This window comes from Colletotrichum truncatum (genome assembly GCF_014235925.2).
Source record: "Colletotrichum truncatum strain CMES1059 chromosome Unknown Contig_0002, whole genome shotgun sequence".
Classification (NCBI taxonomy): domain Eukaryota; kingdom Fungi; phylum Ascomycota; class Sordariomycetes; order Glomerellales; family Glomerellaceae; genus Colletotrichum; species Colletotrichum truncatum.
Window position 1 is genome coordinate 6091904 of NW_027222399.1, and position 14081 is coordinate 6105984.

Below are 14081 nucleotides of genomic sequence, written 5' to 3' on the forward strand. Positions count from 1 at the left end.
CTCTACCAACCAGGTAACACAAATGCGCCGACACGAGCGCACGTAGTTAATGTGACGAATATCCCAAGCGCCTTTTTTTCTGTGACCCTACAAGGGAGGGGGGTATATGTCGCCGGTCATCGGACTCGGCTTCGTTTGTTTTGCCTATCCACCATGCTCCAAGCCTCCTTGCCCTTACGACGACCCGTTGACGTTCAGCTTGCCCTGAGTCTTCTCCAGGTAGTCGACCATATCCGCGATGGTGCACACCTTGAGGTTGAACCGCCTTGCGAACTCGATGCACTGCTCGCCCCTCAGCATACCCGGGTTCTCGTGCACAGCCTGGCCCTCGACGGCGACGCCGTCGTCAATCAGCTCGCAGATGGCGGCGGCCTCCTTCTTGCCGGCTAAGCGGCAGAGGTCGATAGCAGCCTCGGTGTGGCCTCTCCGCTCACGCACGCCGCCCTGGCGCGCGCGAAGGGGAAGGACGTGACCCGGGCGGCGCAGATCGGAGGGTTTGGCGTTGGGGTCAGCGAGTACCCTACAGGTCAGGGCGCGGTCGTGGGCCGAGATGCCCGTGGTGACGGCGGGGTCGACGGCGTCGACAGAGACGGCGTAGGCGGTGCGGAGGAAGTCCTCGTTGGAGGTGACCATCTGGGGCAGCTCGAGGCGGTCGATGACAGCGGGGCCGAGGGGTGCGCAGACGTAGCCGGAGCTGTGGCGGATCATGAAGCCCATCTGGGCGGTCGTGACGGACTCGGCGGCGATGATCAGGTCTGCTTCGTTCTCGCGCGAGGGATCGTCGAGCACGACGAGGAACTCTCCATTGCCTACGCCCCGGTAGTTTTTAGTTAGCTTGACTGGCGCGTGTCTTGCATGTAGAAATGCGGAATGCGCGGGATTGCTTACGGAAGGCCTCAATGGCATCCGGGATGGAGTCGAACTTTGACTCGTCTATTGTTGAGGAGGGCATTGCGACTGGGTGATGGTCGTTGTGTGTCCGGGGCTGGTTTGGAGGGATGGTGGTGGTGGTGGTGATGGTGGTGGTGGCGGTGGTGAAGGTTGAAGAAGTGTCGTGAGGTTACTGATGGGCCGTGGTTTAGGAGGGGGAGGGGTTCCGAGGGAAATTCAGTGGTGTTGGCGGGTGGGCAAAGTTCTATGGCAAGGGTCCCGTTTTCTTCACTGCCGCTAGGGATTCCGTCATGCGAATGAGGGGCAGCAACCGGCAAATAGTATGAGCGATTCGTCCGTCAAGTGGTCGGAGGGGTCAATTGCCCTTGTATCCGGTCTTTTTCTTTTTTTATAATGCTGCTACCTCCTTCTTTTTCCTATAACGTTGTCTGATCAAACCACCCGCGATGCGCCGGCTGACGGAGGATACCTAAACGTTATTAATCTTCAGGGTGGTTACTGAGAAGGTTCCGAGGGCCGCTCGGCTCGCATTGGTTGACCCATGATGCGCGGGCCTAGGCCTGTCACCCATGTGCCTGGATCTGGCGCCGAATTCACCGAGGAGTCGGCCTGTAGGTTTGGTTTTCGGTCGGTGGTCGGGTTTCTGACTGCGCAGCGGACCACTTGCTGACAGGTGCTATTAAGCTACACTACACTACACTACACTACCACTAGCTGCGTGTACCTACGTACACGCATAAACCCACCCATGTTCTACGGTACTATGTAGGTGGCACGGCGGAAACCGATAGTGCGGGATTACATAAGGACGGAGCTTACTGCGAATTGCCCGAAAGGCCCCGCCTGGCGATTACTGTCGCTGACAAACCTTTGTGGAAGCACCCGCGCGGCCCCGTTCTTTGATCGTGGCTCTTCAACATGCTACGTAGTACGGAATATTAGTTGAGATTTATTTTCGGCGGCTGATGCGCCGGGTCTGTCGTCTGGATCAAGAAAACAAGGGTCCATCCGTATCCGAGCCCGAGGTATGCTTTAAGGCTGCCTGTGTTGACGAATTTGCCGTGCCTGCATCTGCAGCACAACGGCGGACAAGGGGGAAGGGGACTGTGAGTGTGTGTTGTGCACTGACGGCATCGGCAACACCGCCGAGGCTGCGCTAGAATTTCCCAGCAAGGTAGCTTAATCTTCTCATCCTTGCTTTGTCATCAATTTTTTGCTTGCTCAGGTTTTATCCTCAGCACACCACCATCCATACCACTACGTCGCCAATGGCATCGTCACGCTCAGCAGCCACGCTGCTGCGCTCGTTGCGGCGGGCAGCCCCTCTCATAGAAGCCTCCCGCGCGGCTACGACGTTCCCTCTCCTCCGAACGCCGCCCGGGTTGGCAGCGTCCCGCCGGCTCAACTCTACCTTCTCCTCCGTCTCTCCCGATGAAGTCGAGCACTTCAACGCTCTCGCCGCCGACTGGTGGGACCCCCAGGGATCCTCGCGGCTCCTGCATCTGATGAACCCGCTCCGTCACACCTTCATCCGCGACTGTCTTGCCAGCCAACCCGACAAGCCATCGACACCGACGCGCTTCCTGGATGTTGGCTGCGGCGGCGGTATATTTGCGGAGAGCGCCGCCCGACTCCCCGATACCAGCGCCGTGACGGCCATTGACCCGACCCCTGGCGTCCTCGCCATTGCGAAAGCACATGCCCGGCGAGACCCCGCCTTAAGAGGGAAGTTGGAGTACAAGTCGGCCACTATCGAGACCCTGCCTCTGCCCGCCACGCCGGAGCAGCTGTATGATGTTGTCTCTGTCTTTGAGGTAGTAGAACATGTCTCGTCACCCGCCGAGTTTCTCGACCGGTGCGCCCCCTTCGTCAAGCCTGGTGGATGGCTTGTCGGCAGCACGATTGCGCGGACGTGGGTCAGTTGGTTCACGACGAACCTCATCGCCGAGGACATACTGGGTATCGTTCCCAAGGGCACCCACGACTGGCGCAAGTATATCAACGATCACGAGTTGAAGGGCATGTTCATGGGCAAGGGCTGGGAGATGCCCCGCGTCCTGGGCGTTGTCTACGTGCCCGGTCTTGGCTGGAAGGAGGTCAAGGGAAGCGAAAAAGTCGGTAATTATTTCTTCGGCGTAAGGCGAGTGGCGTGACAGCCGAAGTTTTTGTAATATACTGTACACTATTGGTGATACCCTTAATCGGCGAAAACACGGCATGTCTGATGGGTGCGCATCGAAATATGACAGCATTGCCCAACGTGACAATGCGGATTTGACCAGGCGCCCGTGTGTCAAAAACTTGAATTACTACCTATGCATGGTATGGTTGAATCCACTCGATGATCCGTTAAGCGGTTTGTGTTTGGTCCAGTCAGCACCAAGCCGAATTCCGATTGCTAATGCACGACCGCCTTTTCGTGGTTCGATGTCAGTGGTATCAGAAATGATCAGACGGGAAGACTAATTGTCGCCACAATGGAAATGAAGAACCAAAAAAAAAAAAAAAAAAAAAAAAAAAAAAAAAAAAAGGTCGCTAGGCTCTGTGGAGCATTGTGTCCGTTCAGGGGGGTTCTGATCGTATCTTGGGAATAGTTGGAATTTGTCCGTAATAACGCACAGCAAACAGAGTGTCAAGCAGAGGGGCTTGAGATAAGGATTAAAGATGGAGGACTGCAAGAAGCCAATCTGGAACAAAATGTGTATCTCCCAAGGCAGCCCGCGTGCTGATATCGGCAGTGGTTGTCCAATCAAGGCCAATTGAAATCAAATAAGCTCCCGCTTATCTGTTATCACGGACAGGTTGTGCTGGCTCTACGGGCTTGGATGGCTTCCTTTCTCCTAGGAAGCAACAAGGCAAAAAATAAAGAAAACGTCTCCCCACGCCGCCCCCCTTGCCAGTTGCCCACGGTTTCAGTGGGAAGGCACAGCGGACGAAAATGGGCCAGTTGTGCCTTTCTCCGCGGGCGTAGCTTGAGCCGCCCGCTGCGGCCCGTAGTGCTGCGCCTCTGATTCGTCCGCCGTGGCCTTATCATCTGATGGTGCTTCCTTATCAAGACGATCGACTTAGACGCCATACAATTCCCAACTTGTAATACCGTGCCACCTTGACATCGACTCTCCCTGCCCGCCATGCGAGCCATGCGAGCCATCGCCCGGGCCACCAAAACTGTGATTTCAACCGTGGAAATGCTCGTTTAGACTCGTCGTATGAGCCTTGTGACCAATCAGGCGCTGCTGTCCTTAGGACGTCATGGACCAACGCACCGGAGATGCTGATCCCAGCGGATCGTGCTTGACTGACTTCAATATGCGCTGAGAAAGAGCCATGCGTCTTTTATGGCGCTGTCGAGAATCAATATTAGCCACCTAAGAAGTCCTATTTCTCTTCCTTCCTTCTTTCTTTCTGATTTCGTTACTCCCGTATTTCGCTCTTCGCCAACTCTTAGTTTTGTTCGTGTCTCAGTAGCGTTTGGCATCGTTCACGATGGCCGAACGAAAGAGACTCGTCGTTGTCGGCCTGGGCATGGTCGGCCTAGCCTTCGTGTGAGTATGTCAACGACGATAAGGAATATCTTTCTGACAACCCCTTAGAGAAAAGATATTGAAGTTGGATGCGCGATCCAACCAGTACACAATCACAATTATCGGCGACGAGCCGTACTTAGCTTACAACCGTGTGGGCCTGACAAGTTTCTTCGACCACCGCAAGATTGAAAACCTATACCTTAACCCTGAAGAATGGGTAAGACATCTTGTACGACAGGCGACCTTGACTCAAGTTATTAACACATTATAGTACCGCAACGCCCCTGAAGGAGCACTTGGTTATCATGTGAATACCAAAGTCACCGCCATAGACTCCCAGGCAAAGACAATAGCATGCTCTAACGGTGAGGTCGTGCCATATGACATCCTGGTCCTCGCCACCGGTTCAGATGCTGTGCTTCCAAGACACATTCCCGGTCACGACGCAACGGGCGTTTTCGTGTACCGCACAATTGACGACCTCAACAAATTGATTGCCTTTTCCGCCACCCGAAAAGGTACTGACGGAGCAGTCGTAGGTGGCGGCTTGCTCGGTCTGGAAGCTGCCAAGGCTATGGTTGACCTGGAATGCTTCAACAGAGTTAAGATCATCGAGAGGAATCGCTGGGTACTGAGCCGACAGGTCGACCAAGATGCGGGCGCCATGGTGGTGGACCAGGTTCGGAACCTGGGTCTCGAGATCCTTCTTAGCAGAAGGGTTGGTGAGATCGAGACCACTGAAGACAACCATGTCAAGGGTGTTTTGTTTGAAGATGGCGAGCGTCTGGATTGTTCAGCTGTATGCTTTGCCATCGGTGTGCGGCCTAGAGATGAGCTAGCCCGGAGCGCCGGCATCAAGTGTGCGGACCGTGGTGGTGGCATCATCGTCAACGATGACTTGAGCACTAGCATCTCCGACATTTACGCCATCGGCGAGTGCGCCAGCTGGCAAGGAATGGCATATGGTCTGATCGGTCCTGGTGTTGAGATGGCCGATGTTCTCTCCTTTAACCTGACACAAGCCAAACTGCACCAGCCGCGTTCATTCAAGAGGCCAGATCTCAGCACCAAGCTCAAGCTTCTCGGCGTTGACGTGGCCAGCTTCGGCGACTACTTTGCCGACACAGACGGACCGAAATTCTTACCTCCCAAAGCGGCTAGGAAAACGAAAAAGCTTGACGAGCAGAGCACTATCGAGACGTTGACTAACGGCCTTCCTCCTGCCCCTGTCAAGGCGCTCACATACCGTGACCCGTTTCAAAACATTTACAAGAAGTACATCTTCACCGAAGATGGCAAGTATCTCCTTGGCGGTATCATGATTGGCGATACGAAAGACTACATCAAGCTCGTGCCGTTGGTCAAGAACATGAAGGAGCTGGATGTTCCTCCTAGCGAACTCATCCTAGGCGCCAAGAAAGAGGGCGAAGACGATGGCGACGACCTGACGGATGATACCCAGATCTGCTCATGCCACAACGTGACAAAAGGAGACGTCGTTAACTCGGTCAAGGACGGCACCTGCAAGACCATCGGCGAGGTCAAGGCCTGCACTAAAGCCGGAACGGGCTGTGGTGGTTGCATGCCGTTAGTCACAACCATCTTCAACAAAACCATGTTGTCCATGGGTAATGAGGTTAAGAACTACCTTTGCGCACACTTCAACTACTCCCGTGCCGACCTATACAACATCATTCTCGTCAAAAAACTCAAGAAATTCGAGGACGTCATGCGTGAGGCCGGAAATGACCCCGCCTCCCTTGGTTGCGAGGTCTGCAAGCCTACCTGCGGCAGCATCTTCGCCTCATTGTGGAACCGTCACGTCATGGACACCCCAATGCACGGTTTGCAAGAGACCAACGACCGCTTCCTCGGCAACATCCAGCGCAACGGCACATACAGTGTCGTTCCCCGTGTGTCTGCTGGTGAGATTACCCCTGATAAGCTCATCGTCATCGGCCAGGTGGCGAGCAAGTACAACCTGTACACCAAGATCACTGGTGGGCAGCGTATCGATATGTTTGGCGCCAAGAAGCAGGATCTCCTTGACATTTGGAAGACACTGGTTAACGCCGGCATGGAATCCGGCCATGCATACGCCAAGTCTCTCAGAACAGTCAAGAGTTGTGTCGGCACAACGTGGTGCCGTTTCGGTATTGGCGACAGTGTCGGTATGGCCGTCCGGTTGGAGGAGCGGTACAAGAGTATTCGCGCGCCGCACAAGATCAAGGGTGGTGTCAGCGGCTGTGTCCGCGAGTGCGCTGAAGCCCAAAACAAGGAGTAAGTGTTTCACACATTCCGCAGGTGAACATACAGCTAACCTTTCAGCTTCGGTCTTATTGCTACTGAGAAGGGGTTCAACATCTTCGTTGCCGGCAACGGTGGCGCCAAGCCCAAGCACTCGGAACTCCTCGCAAAGGATGTTCCTCCATCCGAGGTCATCCCTATCATCGACAGATACCTTATGTTCTACATCCGCACTGCCGATAAGCTGCAGCGAACGGCTCGCTGGCTTGAGAACCTCCCCGGCGGCATCAAGTATTTGCAGGAGGTCGTCCTGGAAGACAAGCTTGGCATTTGCGCCTCTCTAGAGGCTCAGATGCAGGAGCTTGTCGACAGCTTCTTCGATGAGTGGGCTGAGGCCATCAAGAACCCCCATATCGCAGCCAAGTTCAAGCAGTTCAACAACACCGAGGAGACTGTCGAGCACATGGAGGTCGAGCTCGATCGTGACCAGCCCCGCCCGGTCTACTGGGCCAAGGAGTCGGTCAAAGAAGACTTCAAGAGCCTCATCAACAAGTGGACCAGCATGGCATGGCAGCCAATGTTACCGGCGAGTCACTTCTTCGGGGCCGACGAGACTCCCAACGGTATCTCGGCGACGGTCAAGCGCGGCGACACTCAGCTGGCCATTTGGCGCATCCGTGGCAAGTACTACGCAACGCAGCAGATGTGCCCCCACAAGCGCTCGTTCGTGCTATCAGACGGCCTCATCGGCGAGGACCTGGGTACCGACACTTGCGATGATGCGAAGAAGCCCGACTCGTCGTGCAGCACCAACGGCACGGCCAAGCGATCTGCCCCATGGGTGTCTTGCCCATACCACAAGCGCAACTTCGACCTCGCCAACGGTGACTGCAAGAACGATGAGGAGGTCAGCATTGCCACATTCCCTGTAGAGGAGCGCCCTGACGGCATGATCTACCTTAAGCTGCCTCCAGTCGAGGAGCTTGACGCCGCGCTGGGCACGGCCAAGTGGATGGTGAAGAAGGGCGAGGCCGGCAGCTCGCCGTTTGAGCAGCTGGACAAGAAGATTAACTTCAAGGGGCACCGCGCCAAGAAGCCCGGTGTGAAGCCGTTGGCGCCGCTCAAGATGCAGAAGCCGGCACAGTTACTGGTCGGCGGTGGTTGCGGAAGTGCGCCGGATTGGTAGTGGGGGGTGGTTTGCATGTGGAGTTTGGGTCGGTGCATTGGAAAAAGCGGGCATATAATATGGGTTGGTTCAATAGATGGGCGTGAATGAATTACGGTCGTTTATGTGCAGTCTACGAATTCGATGTCACTTGTACGTCGCAGTCTTTTTTGGCAGATTTGGAAGTGGAATACCAAATACATATCCGATGATATTACAACGATCCAACCGGTTCTCTATGATTGTCTCTGTGTCCCCTTGAAACAACCCTTTAGACACTTTTATGTCAAGCCTAGTCAACTCTTGCCTTTCATTCCCTTACGAAACAGTCGAGGGCCCCGTACTTGTTCTTCGTGGCCTCGTACCAAGCAGCCTGGATATGCCCCAACTGACACGCGCTTCCGACAGAAAATTCCCACCTCAACACACCGGGCTCGATCTCGATACAGTTTTGCTTCATGATCAAGCCGCATGTGGTTCCGAAATGCGCCAGGCCACCCCAGAGATCGTTACAGACGGCAGGGACGTCGCGGACTGTCATCGCCTCTATGATGAAGCCGTGGAAGAGGTACGGCATAATTGTGTGTCCGTCGAGGCCCTGGTCCGAGTGTAGACAGAAGGGGCTACCTTCGAGGGGTCCGATTACTCTAGGGCCTTCAGGGTTTGTCAATTTTGGCCCGGCTGATGCGAGGTTTGCGGCGAGGGCGAGGAGGGCTGTTGTTGAGAATTTCATTGTGCTTGGATGTCGCCGGGATGTAGTGGCCGAGATGATGTATTGATTTGGGTTGTAGAGATTGTTGGATTTACTTGGAAGTTGGTCTGGTTTATTGTTATCTTCTGTTGCCAAAGGAGATACATGATGTAATATGAGTTGTAGTTTCTTTGGATGTAGCTGCCTGTGGTTGTCCCTCTGGACTTGGAAACTCTATGACAATGACAGAATTGCTACATAGCCACATGTTTATAGAGCTGTTAGTGGAGTGGTCACCATTGACGAGTTTCATTTTCACCGCTCTAGTTCCAATTCGTTCCCTTTGTTGCATTACGGTAGGTTATGTTGATCAGAGGGGTAAAGCTCAACGACTCAATCGATAGCAGTACGGTAGTAACGTCCCTCAACGGGGAGCACATTATAATGACTCCACATAGCCCAGACGGCCTTTGGTAAAGAATACTGCGTCATCTTACTGTATGTATAGTTCCCTTCTATTCTAATAGAGAGCTAGAATAGGCCGGCGAGTCGGAAATCGACGCAATGTAAGCTCCAGAAACATTGAAAATTGCAAGATAGAAATGATGCACGGTCAAGCAGCAAGGATCTAGTCCATATCAAGTTAGAGCTTTCCCAAAGTAGTGAGCTCTTTCCGGATTAGGCAGGTATACCACATACCTGACTGGACAGGCGCCAAATCGTTATCGCTGCTTTAACCACTGCCACGGCCTCGTACTCTGGCGGAATAGGATGGTCGATACAAATAGAGCAGGCTACTTGCGGGTTTGCCGTAGAAACTTGATTACATGCCTGTGATTTGACTTGTCTTGTCAGACAGGTCTTTACAAGTGTATTGGTTATCTCTCTGAGGCTCTCTAGAATACTGCAAGCAAGGTCAATCACAAGAGATCTAAGGGCGCATTGCATCCGTCACGACATAAAGTGACTGCTAAGAGCAGACCCAGAGACTCGGGCTCGGCCACGTGGACTGAGATTAGCGTACAGTAAAGATATCCGAGAAAATGCAAGTCTGAAATGATTAAGTTGAAACGAATTGCACCCAAGACTGCAAACGACCAGCATACTGTGGCACAGCAAGAGACAAACGTCACATCCTCTGTGATGCAAATCTGTGTTACGACCTAGTCGTGGAGGATGCGGATTTGAACACTTAACTGAACTTACCTACTACATGTGGGTATATAATTAGCATATAATTTTAATTTTACTTTCGTCCAATCCTCTGCTCTGGTTTTGTTGCGGTAGTAATATGCCGCTCAAAGAAGGCTAAGGTGATGTTCTGCAAGATGGGTACGAGCGACGGATACGATAATTGTGCTATCTTTTAGTGGAGACGACTACAGCTTGGTTGCCATGCCGCCGATACTTAGCCGGGGGCCCACAGAAGATGAAAAAAAAAAAGGGGAAAATCCACCTTCGGTCCGACAAAAAGCCCGCGTGCCCCAATCAGTAAGTCCACAAAAAAAACCTATATATACCTCGCCAGCCCGCGCAACTTTACTTGTTTTTTCTCTTTCTTCTTTAGCTCTCTTTGCCTTTTGGCTTAGATCAAGTGTAGTATCTGTTCTTTTCAGTTTAATCTCTGAAAGGTCTCTAAGGAGACCAATCGTGATTATTCTTATTTTTGGTCTAAGGGAGAAGTCCTCTGTGCTTGCACATGACTCCTCCCACAGTGTCCCTGGTATTACACTGCCTCCAGGTGACGCGAACACTTCTTTTTTCATTGTGTGCTCTGGCTTGCCCAGGGATACAGCGAAGAAATCTGATCCTCCTTCCCTACGCTTCCGTAGGTGTAGCAGTGCCACGATCCTGCTGCGTGTGACGCTGATGATGTACATGCTATCCATCTGAAAGCTATCGTGTTGACCTTGTCCACCTGCCAACCTGGGTCACCGTAGTCAGGGAATGCCTGCTGTTCACACGACCAAGTCGATCGTCAATACAGGAAACAAACAAGTCGTCCCGCGACCACGTCGAGACTTACACATCGCTGTCGATATTTGACAGCCAAAGTTGACGGACTATAACAAGGCGTAACATCACTCTGCCCGACATTGAAATCGCCTCTCCAGTTAGTGGATTTTTGCCAGAGCACTCGTAACCCAGACATGCCCTACGCATCGCCGCCGCCGCTGGCTAGCAGCGATGGCTACGCGTGCTGTCAACAGAGATGACCGATACCCTCCAACTGGCACGTGACTAGTTTGGTAGCACGACGGAAAGCAGATCCAGGGGCCTTGAAAGTCAGGATACACCAGAAACTGTCGTCTCCACCAGCCCTACGCCCGGTGTTCAGTTCCACATGGCCACACAAGAAGACCTGCGGCATCAATCCTACGACTTCCTGCGATTCGTGAGCAACGAGGATATGACGAACGACAAGTCGTGAATAGAATACCCAAACTGTCATATTGATGAGTGCAGATGTTCCCTGTTGAACGGGCCGTACATTGTTTTAATACTACTATCTTATTGACCATGCAACCTATCATCTGTCCTCGTTTGTCTCTGTCCAAATGTACCCAAACCTGAAAAGCACACGGCCAGAACGTAGTAGCAAATCACAGAGTCAAGACTTGTCCTTACCGCCGAGGCTACACCAGCGTGAAACTGTTAGTTACACCCTCAAATGCCTTAATCGACCCGATCAACGGCTTCGAGTCGCCATAGTACCGGATTCGATACGTTCCAGCTGGAGCGCCATCACCGCCTGTTTCCCAGCTGATGGTTACCTCGCTGTGACCCAACAGCCAGTTGGTGCGCGTCCAAGTGTAGACCAAGAACCAGTCCTCGTCATTCCGCACCTGCTTCCACGTGCCGCTCTGGAGCTGTTCAACCGCAGCATACGTGCCCTCTAGGCGGAGGTTGTTGCGTGGGTTGGCGGCCTGGAAGGTGGCATTGACAACAGCGCCCCGCGAGTACGATGCAGACGGCTGCACGATGACAGACCCAAACGAACGCCCGGCAGGGGAGCCGTCCTGAACAACGCCGGTGATGAATGAAAGCGAGTTCTGGCGGTTGTCGGGGGGTAAAGGGCCGGCCGGCGGGCTGGATGTGGACGAGGGTGAGAGGTAGCCGATGTTAGAAACGGTGAGGTTGATATAGGCGGGGAGAGTGTTGGGGCCGAATAAGGTCGAGGCGCCCTCGTAGCGCTGAACGCCATATTCTTCAGGGGTGGCAATATAGTGCTGTGATTGTTAGTCGGGACGCAAACGGGGACGGCTGACTTACAGCATAGGTGTTGGAGGGCCCACCCAGGACGACAATTGGCTCATTGCTGACAATCGACTTGGCAGCATCTTTAACCGCAGACTTCCAACGGCGTCCAGACATGGTGGTGGCCTCGCCTGGGGCGACGATGATCACAAACTGGCCAACGCGGAGCAGCTGGATGTCGACAATGTTCGGGCTCCAGGCATAAGGTGCACTTATCTCGCCCACATCGAGAAGGATGGGCTTCGGCTGCTGACAGGCGGCCTGCGCAGCTGTGGGTGTTCTCAGCAGGCCAGAGACAACCTTCCAGAGAGGATTGGCATCGGGCGCGCCAGAGTCGGCCTGGGTGAAGTCAAAGGCACCGGGGCCGTCCGTTGTGCCGGCAGCGAACGAGTAGCCAAGGGCGGCGGGACAGGTCTGGCCGATGGTGCCATCCGCCAGAGGGAACTTGAAGTACGACATGTCCTTGAAAAAGTGGAAAGACTTCACGCTGGTACCGGTGATAGGCGTCGATGATGATGCAAGTGCGTTCTACTCGGTCAGCTGTATCCTAAACTCGATGATGATCAACTTACGAGGACTCTCTTTGCACCGGTGGACTGCCGCTTGCCGATCTCATAACAACTCGAAATGCCCAGGTCCAGCTTCTGAAAGGCCGGGCCTCTACCGTGGCATGACTGGCTTTTGCCATCAGCGCAGGTGCTGTTTTCAAGACTGCATTGTCGGCCGGAACCATCGTCACACCACGCCCCGAGAGTGTTGGGAGAGGTGTCGCCAACGTTGGCCTGGCTGAACCCAGCAACGAATCCAGGGGCGGTGTTCGAATCCCCGGCGAGGTCTTTCTCGAGGAGATACGCAGCCACTCCCTTGTTGTCGCCTGCTACGTGGGTGCTGTTCTGCAGGATCGACGTCCCGTGGGTAGGATACCAAGTCAAAACGCCAATGTTCTTGCCATCAGAGGCCCGTTGGAAACGGAGGAGGGTAAGGGTTGTGTCGGTGCTAGCGCTGTATCTGGCTCTCTCCGCCTCAGGGTTAGCGAGGTATGCCCAGAGACTACGGTTGATGGCGCCGTCGGTGATTTCTGTGGTACCGACGTCAAGGTAGCCCTGGGCCAGTTAGTCAGGGTTTACAACATTGCAAAAAAAAAGAAAAAAAAGTCTTACCTCGGTCAGGGACTCATGAGCCCTCTTGATGGACAGCACAGCACCGTCAACAATGGCTTGATAACTTTGCTTGTCGAACCCCAAGCTGGTGACCTGAGGAAGCAGGTAGTTGAACCAAGCTCCCGGCCCGGCGTGGCTGTGGGTGCCCGTCACGGCAATGTTGTTCTTGTTGTACATGGCGTAGCCGGATCCAAGAGCCTTGACGCCCTCCAGGATACCATTACGAACGGCCGTGTCACCTCCCTGTGTATCCAGCACAAGATAAACAAATCGATCATTCGGCTTGCTGACATCTCCAACAATGAAAGCGCGACTGTAGATCCTCTGCCGCAAGCCAGTTCCCACCTGCGCTAGGTCCGCATACCCAGCAAAGTTAATCTCGACGACAGGACCTGTAATATCGGCCTTGCCTGCTCCGATCAAATACTTATCACCGGCCGGAGCAGCGCGCGTCTTGGCATTTGCGTGCGACTTCCAAGTATCATCGCGCCGGATGTTCAACACGGGACCTCCTGGTGCGCCGCGCTTGGAGAAGCCGACAGTGGCAAGGAGCACAAGAGATATAAGCGCAAAGACGACGAAGAATGAGCGCCGCGGCAGCTCAAGGCCAGAACGGAGGTGTCGAGGCATGATGGGCGATGAGAATGGGAATCCTCTACCAAGCTAAAGGGGAGCTAATAGCTAATAGGCACGGCGGTCTTTATGACCGCCATGTCGAGCGCTCAGTTCCTAAGACTACAGACTATCGACAGATTGTAACCGAGCTCTCAGCTAGCTGTTCCTGGATGGAATGCCGGTGCCTCGGGAAGAGGAAAGTGTGCCGACAAAGCCCCCATCTTGATTTGCCCGTCTCCTGATGGCGGCGCAACGTTGACTAGCTGGCAGGCCAGGTCAAATCAATAAAAGCAGGTCGGGGCGGCCATCTATCTCAACGAGACAAGACGATGTGCACTTCCTTGCCCAGATGTAATCTTGCGTCACATGGCGCCCGGGGATATCGAAGTCTGATTGGGTTTGTGTCTAATGGTGGTGTCCTATGGGATGCGGGGAGTTGCAATTGGGGTCACCCGTTGCCGTCATTGGACATGTCGTCCTGAAGGGAGGGCATGTTTGTCGCGGCAGGATGGGCTCCGATTCGACTC

At 53.9% G+C, this 14081-nt stretch overlaps 6 protein-coding genes across 6 annotated transcripts; 3 read left to right on the forward strand and 3 right to left on the reverse strand.

Annotated features, from left to right (window-relative positions):
* Positions 1-174: 174 nt before the first annotated feature.
* Positions 175-952, reverse strand: CTRU02_204616 (3,4-dihydroxy-2-butanone 4-phosphate synthase; the record flags this gene model as incomplete). The annotated part of the gene is made up of 2 exons (XM_036721088.1): positions 175-809; positions 889-952. The coding sequence occupies 2 exons, from the start codon at positions 950-952 to the stop codon at positions 175-177; spliced, it is 699 nt and encodes a 232-aa protein (XP_036587073.1).
* A 1207-nt stretch (positions 953-2159) lies between these two features.
* CTRU02_204617 (hexaprenyldihydroxybenzoate methyltransferase) lies at positions 2160-3044 on the forward strand (the record flags this gene model as incomplete). The annotated part of the gene is made up of 1 exon (XM_036721090.1): positions 2160-3044. One exon carries the CDS (start codon positions 2160-2162, stop codon positions 3042-3044), a length of 885 nt encoding a protein of 294 aa, XP_036587074.1.
* A 1333-nt stretch (positions 3045-4377) lies between these two features.
* On the forward strand, positions 4378-7851 carry CTRU02_204618 (nitrite reductase; the record flags this gene model as incomplete). Its single annotated transcript, XM_036721091.1, has 4 exons — positions 4378-4436; positions 4485-4635; positions 4690-6698; positions 6747-7851. The coding sequence occupies 4 exons, from the start codon at positions 4378-4380 to the stop codon at positions 7849-7851; spliced, it is 3324 nt and encodes a 1107-aa protein (XP_036587075.1).
* A 289-nt stretch (positions 7852-8140) lies between these two features.
* Positions 8141-8563, reverse strand: CTRU02_204619 (uncharacterized protein; the record flags this gene model as incomplete). Its single annotated transcript, XM_036721092.1, has 1 exon — positions 8141-8563. The coding sequence occupies one exon, from the start codon at positions 8561-8563 to the stop codon at positions 8141-8143; it is 423 nt and encodes a 140-aa protein (XP_036587076.1).
* Positions 8564-9916: 1353 nt separating this feature from the next.
* Positions 9917-10414, forward strand: CTRU02_204620 (uncharacterized protein; the record flags this gene model as incomplete). Its single annotated transcript, XM_070204406.1, has 1 exon — positions 9917-10414. The coding sequence occupies one exon, from the start codon at positions 9917-9919 to the stop codon at positions 10412-10414; it is 498 nt and encodes a 165-aa protein (XP_070062169.1).
* A 743-nt stretch (positions 10415-11157) lies between these two features.
* On the reverse strand, positions 11158-13569 carry CTRU02_204621 (neutral/alkaline non-lysosomal ceramidase; the record flags this gene model as incomplete). Its single annotated transcript, XM_036721094.1, has 4 exons — positions 11158-11751; positions 11795-12307; positions 12352-12882; positions 12940-13569. 4 exons carry the CDS (start codon positions 13567-13569, stop codon positions 11158-11160), a joined length of 2268 nt encoding a protein of 755 aa, XP_036587078.1.
* Positions 13570-14081: the final 512 nt, after the last annotated feature.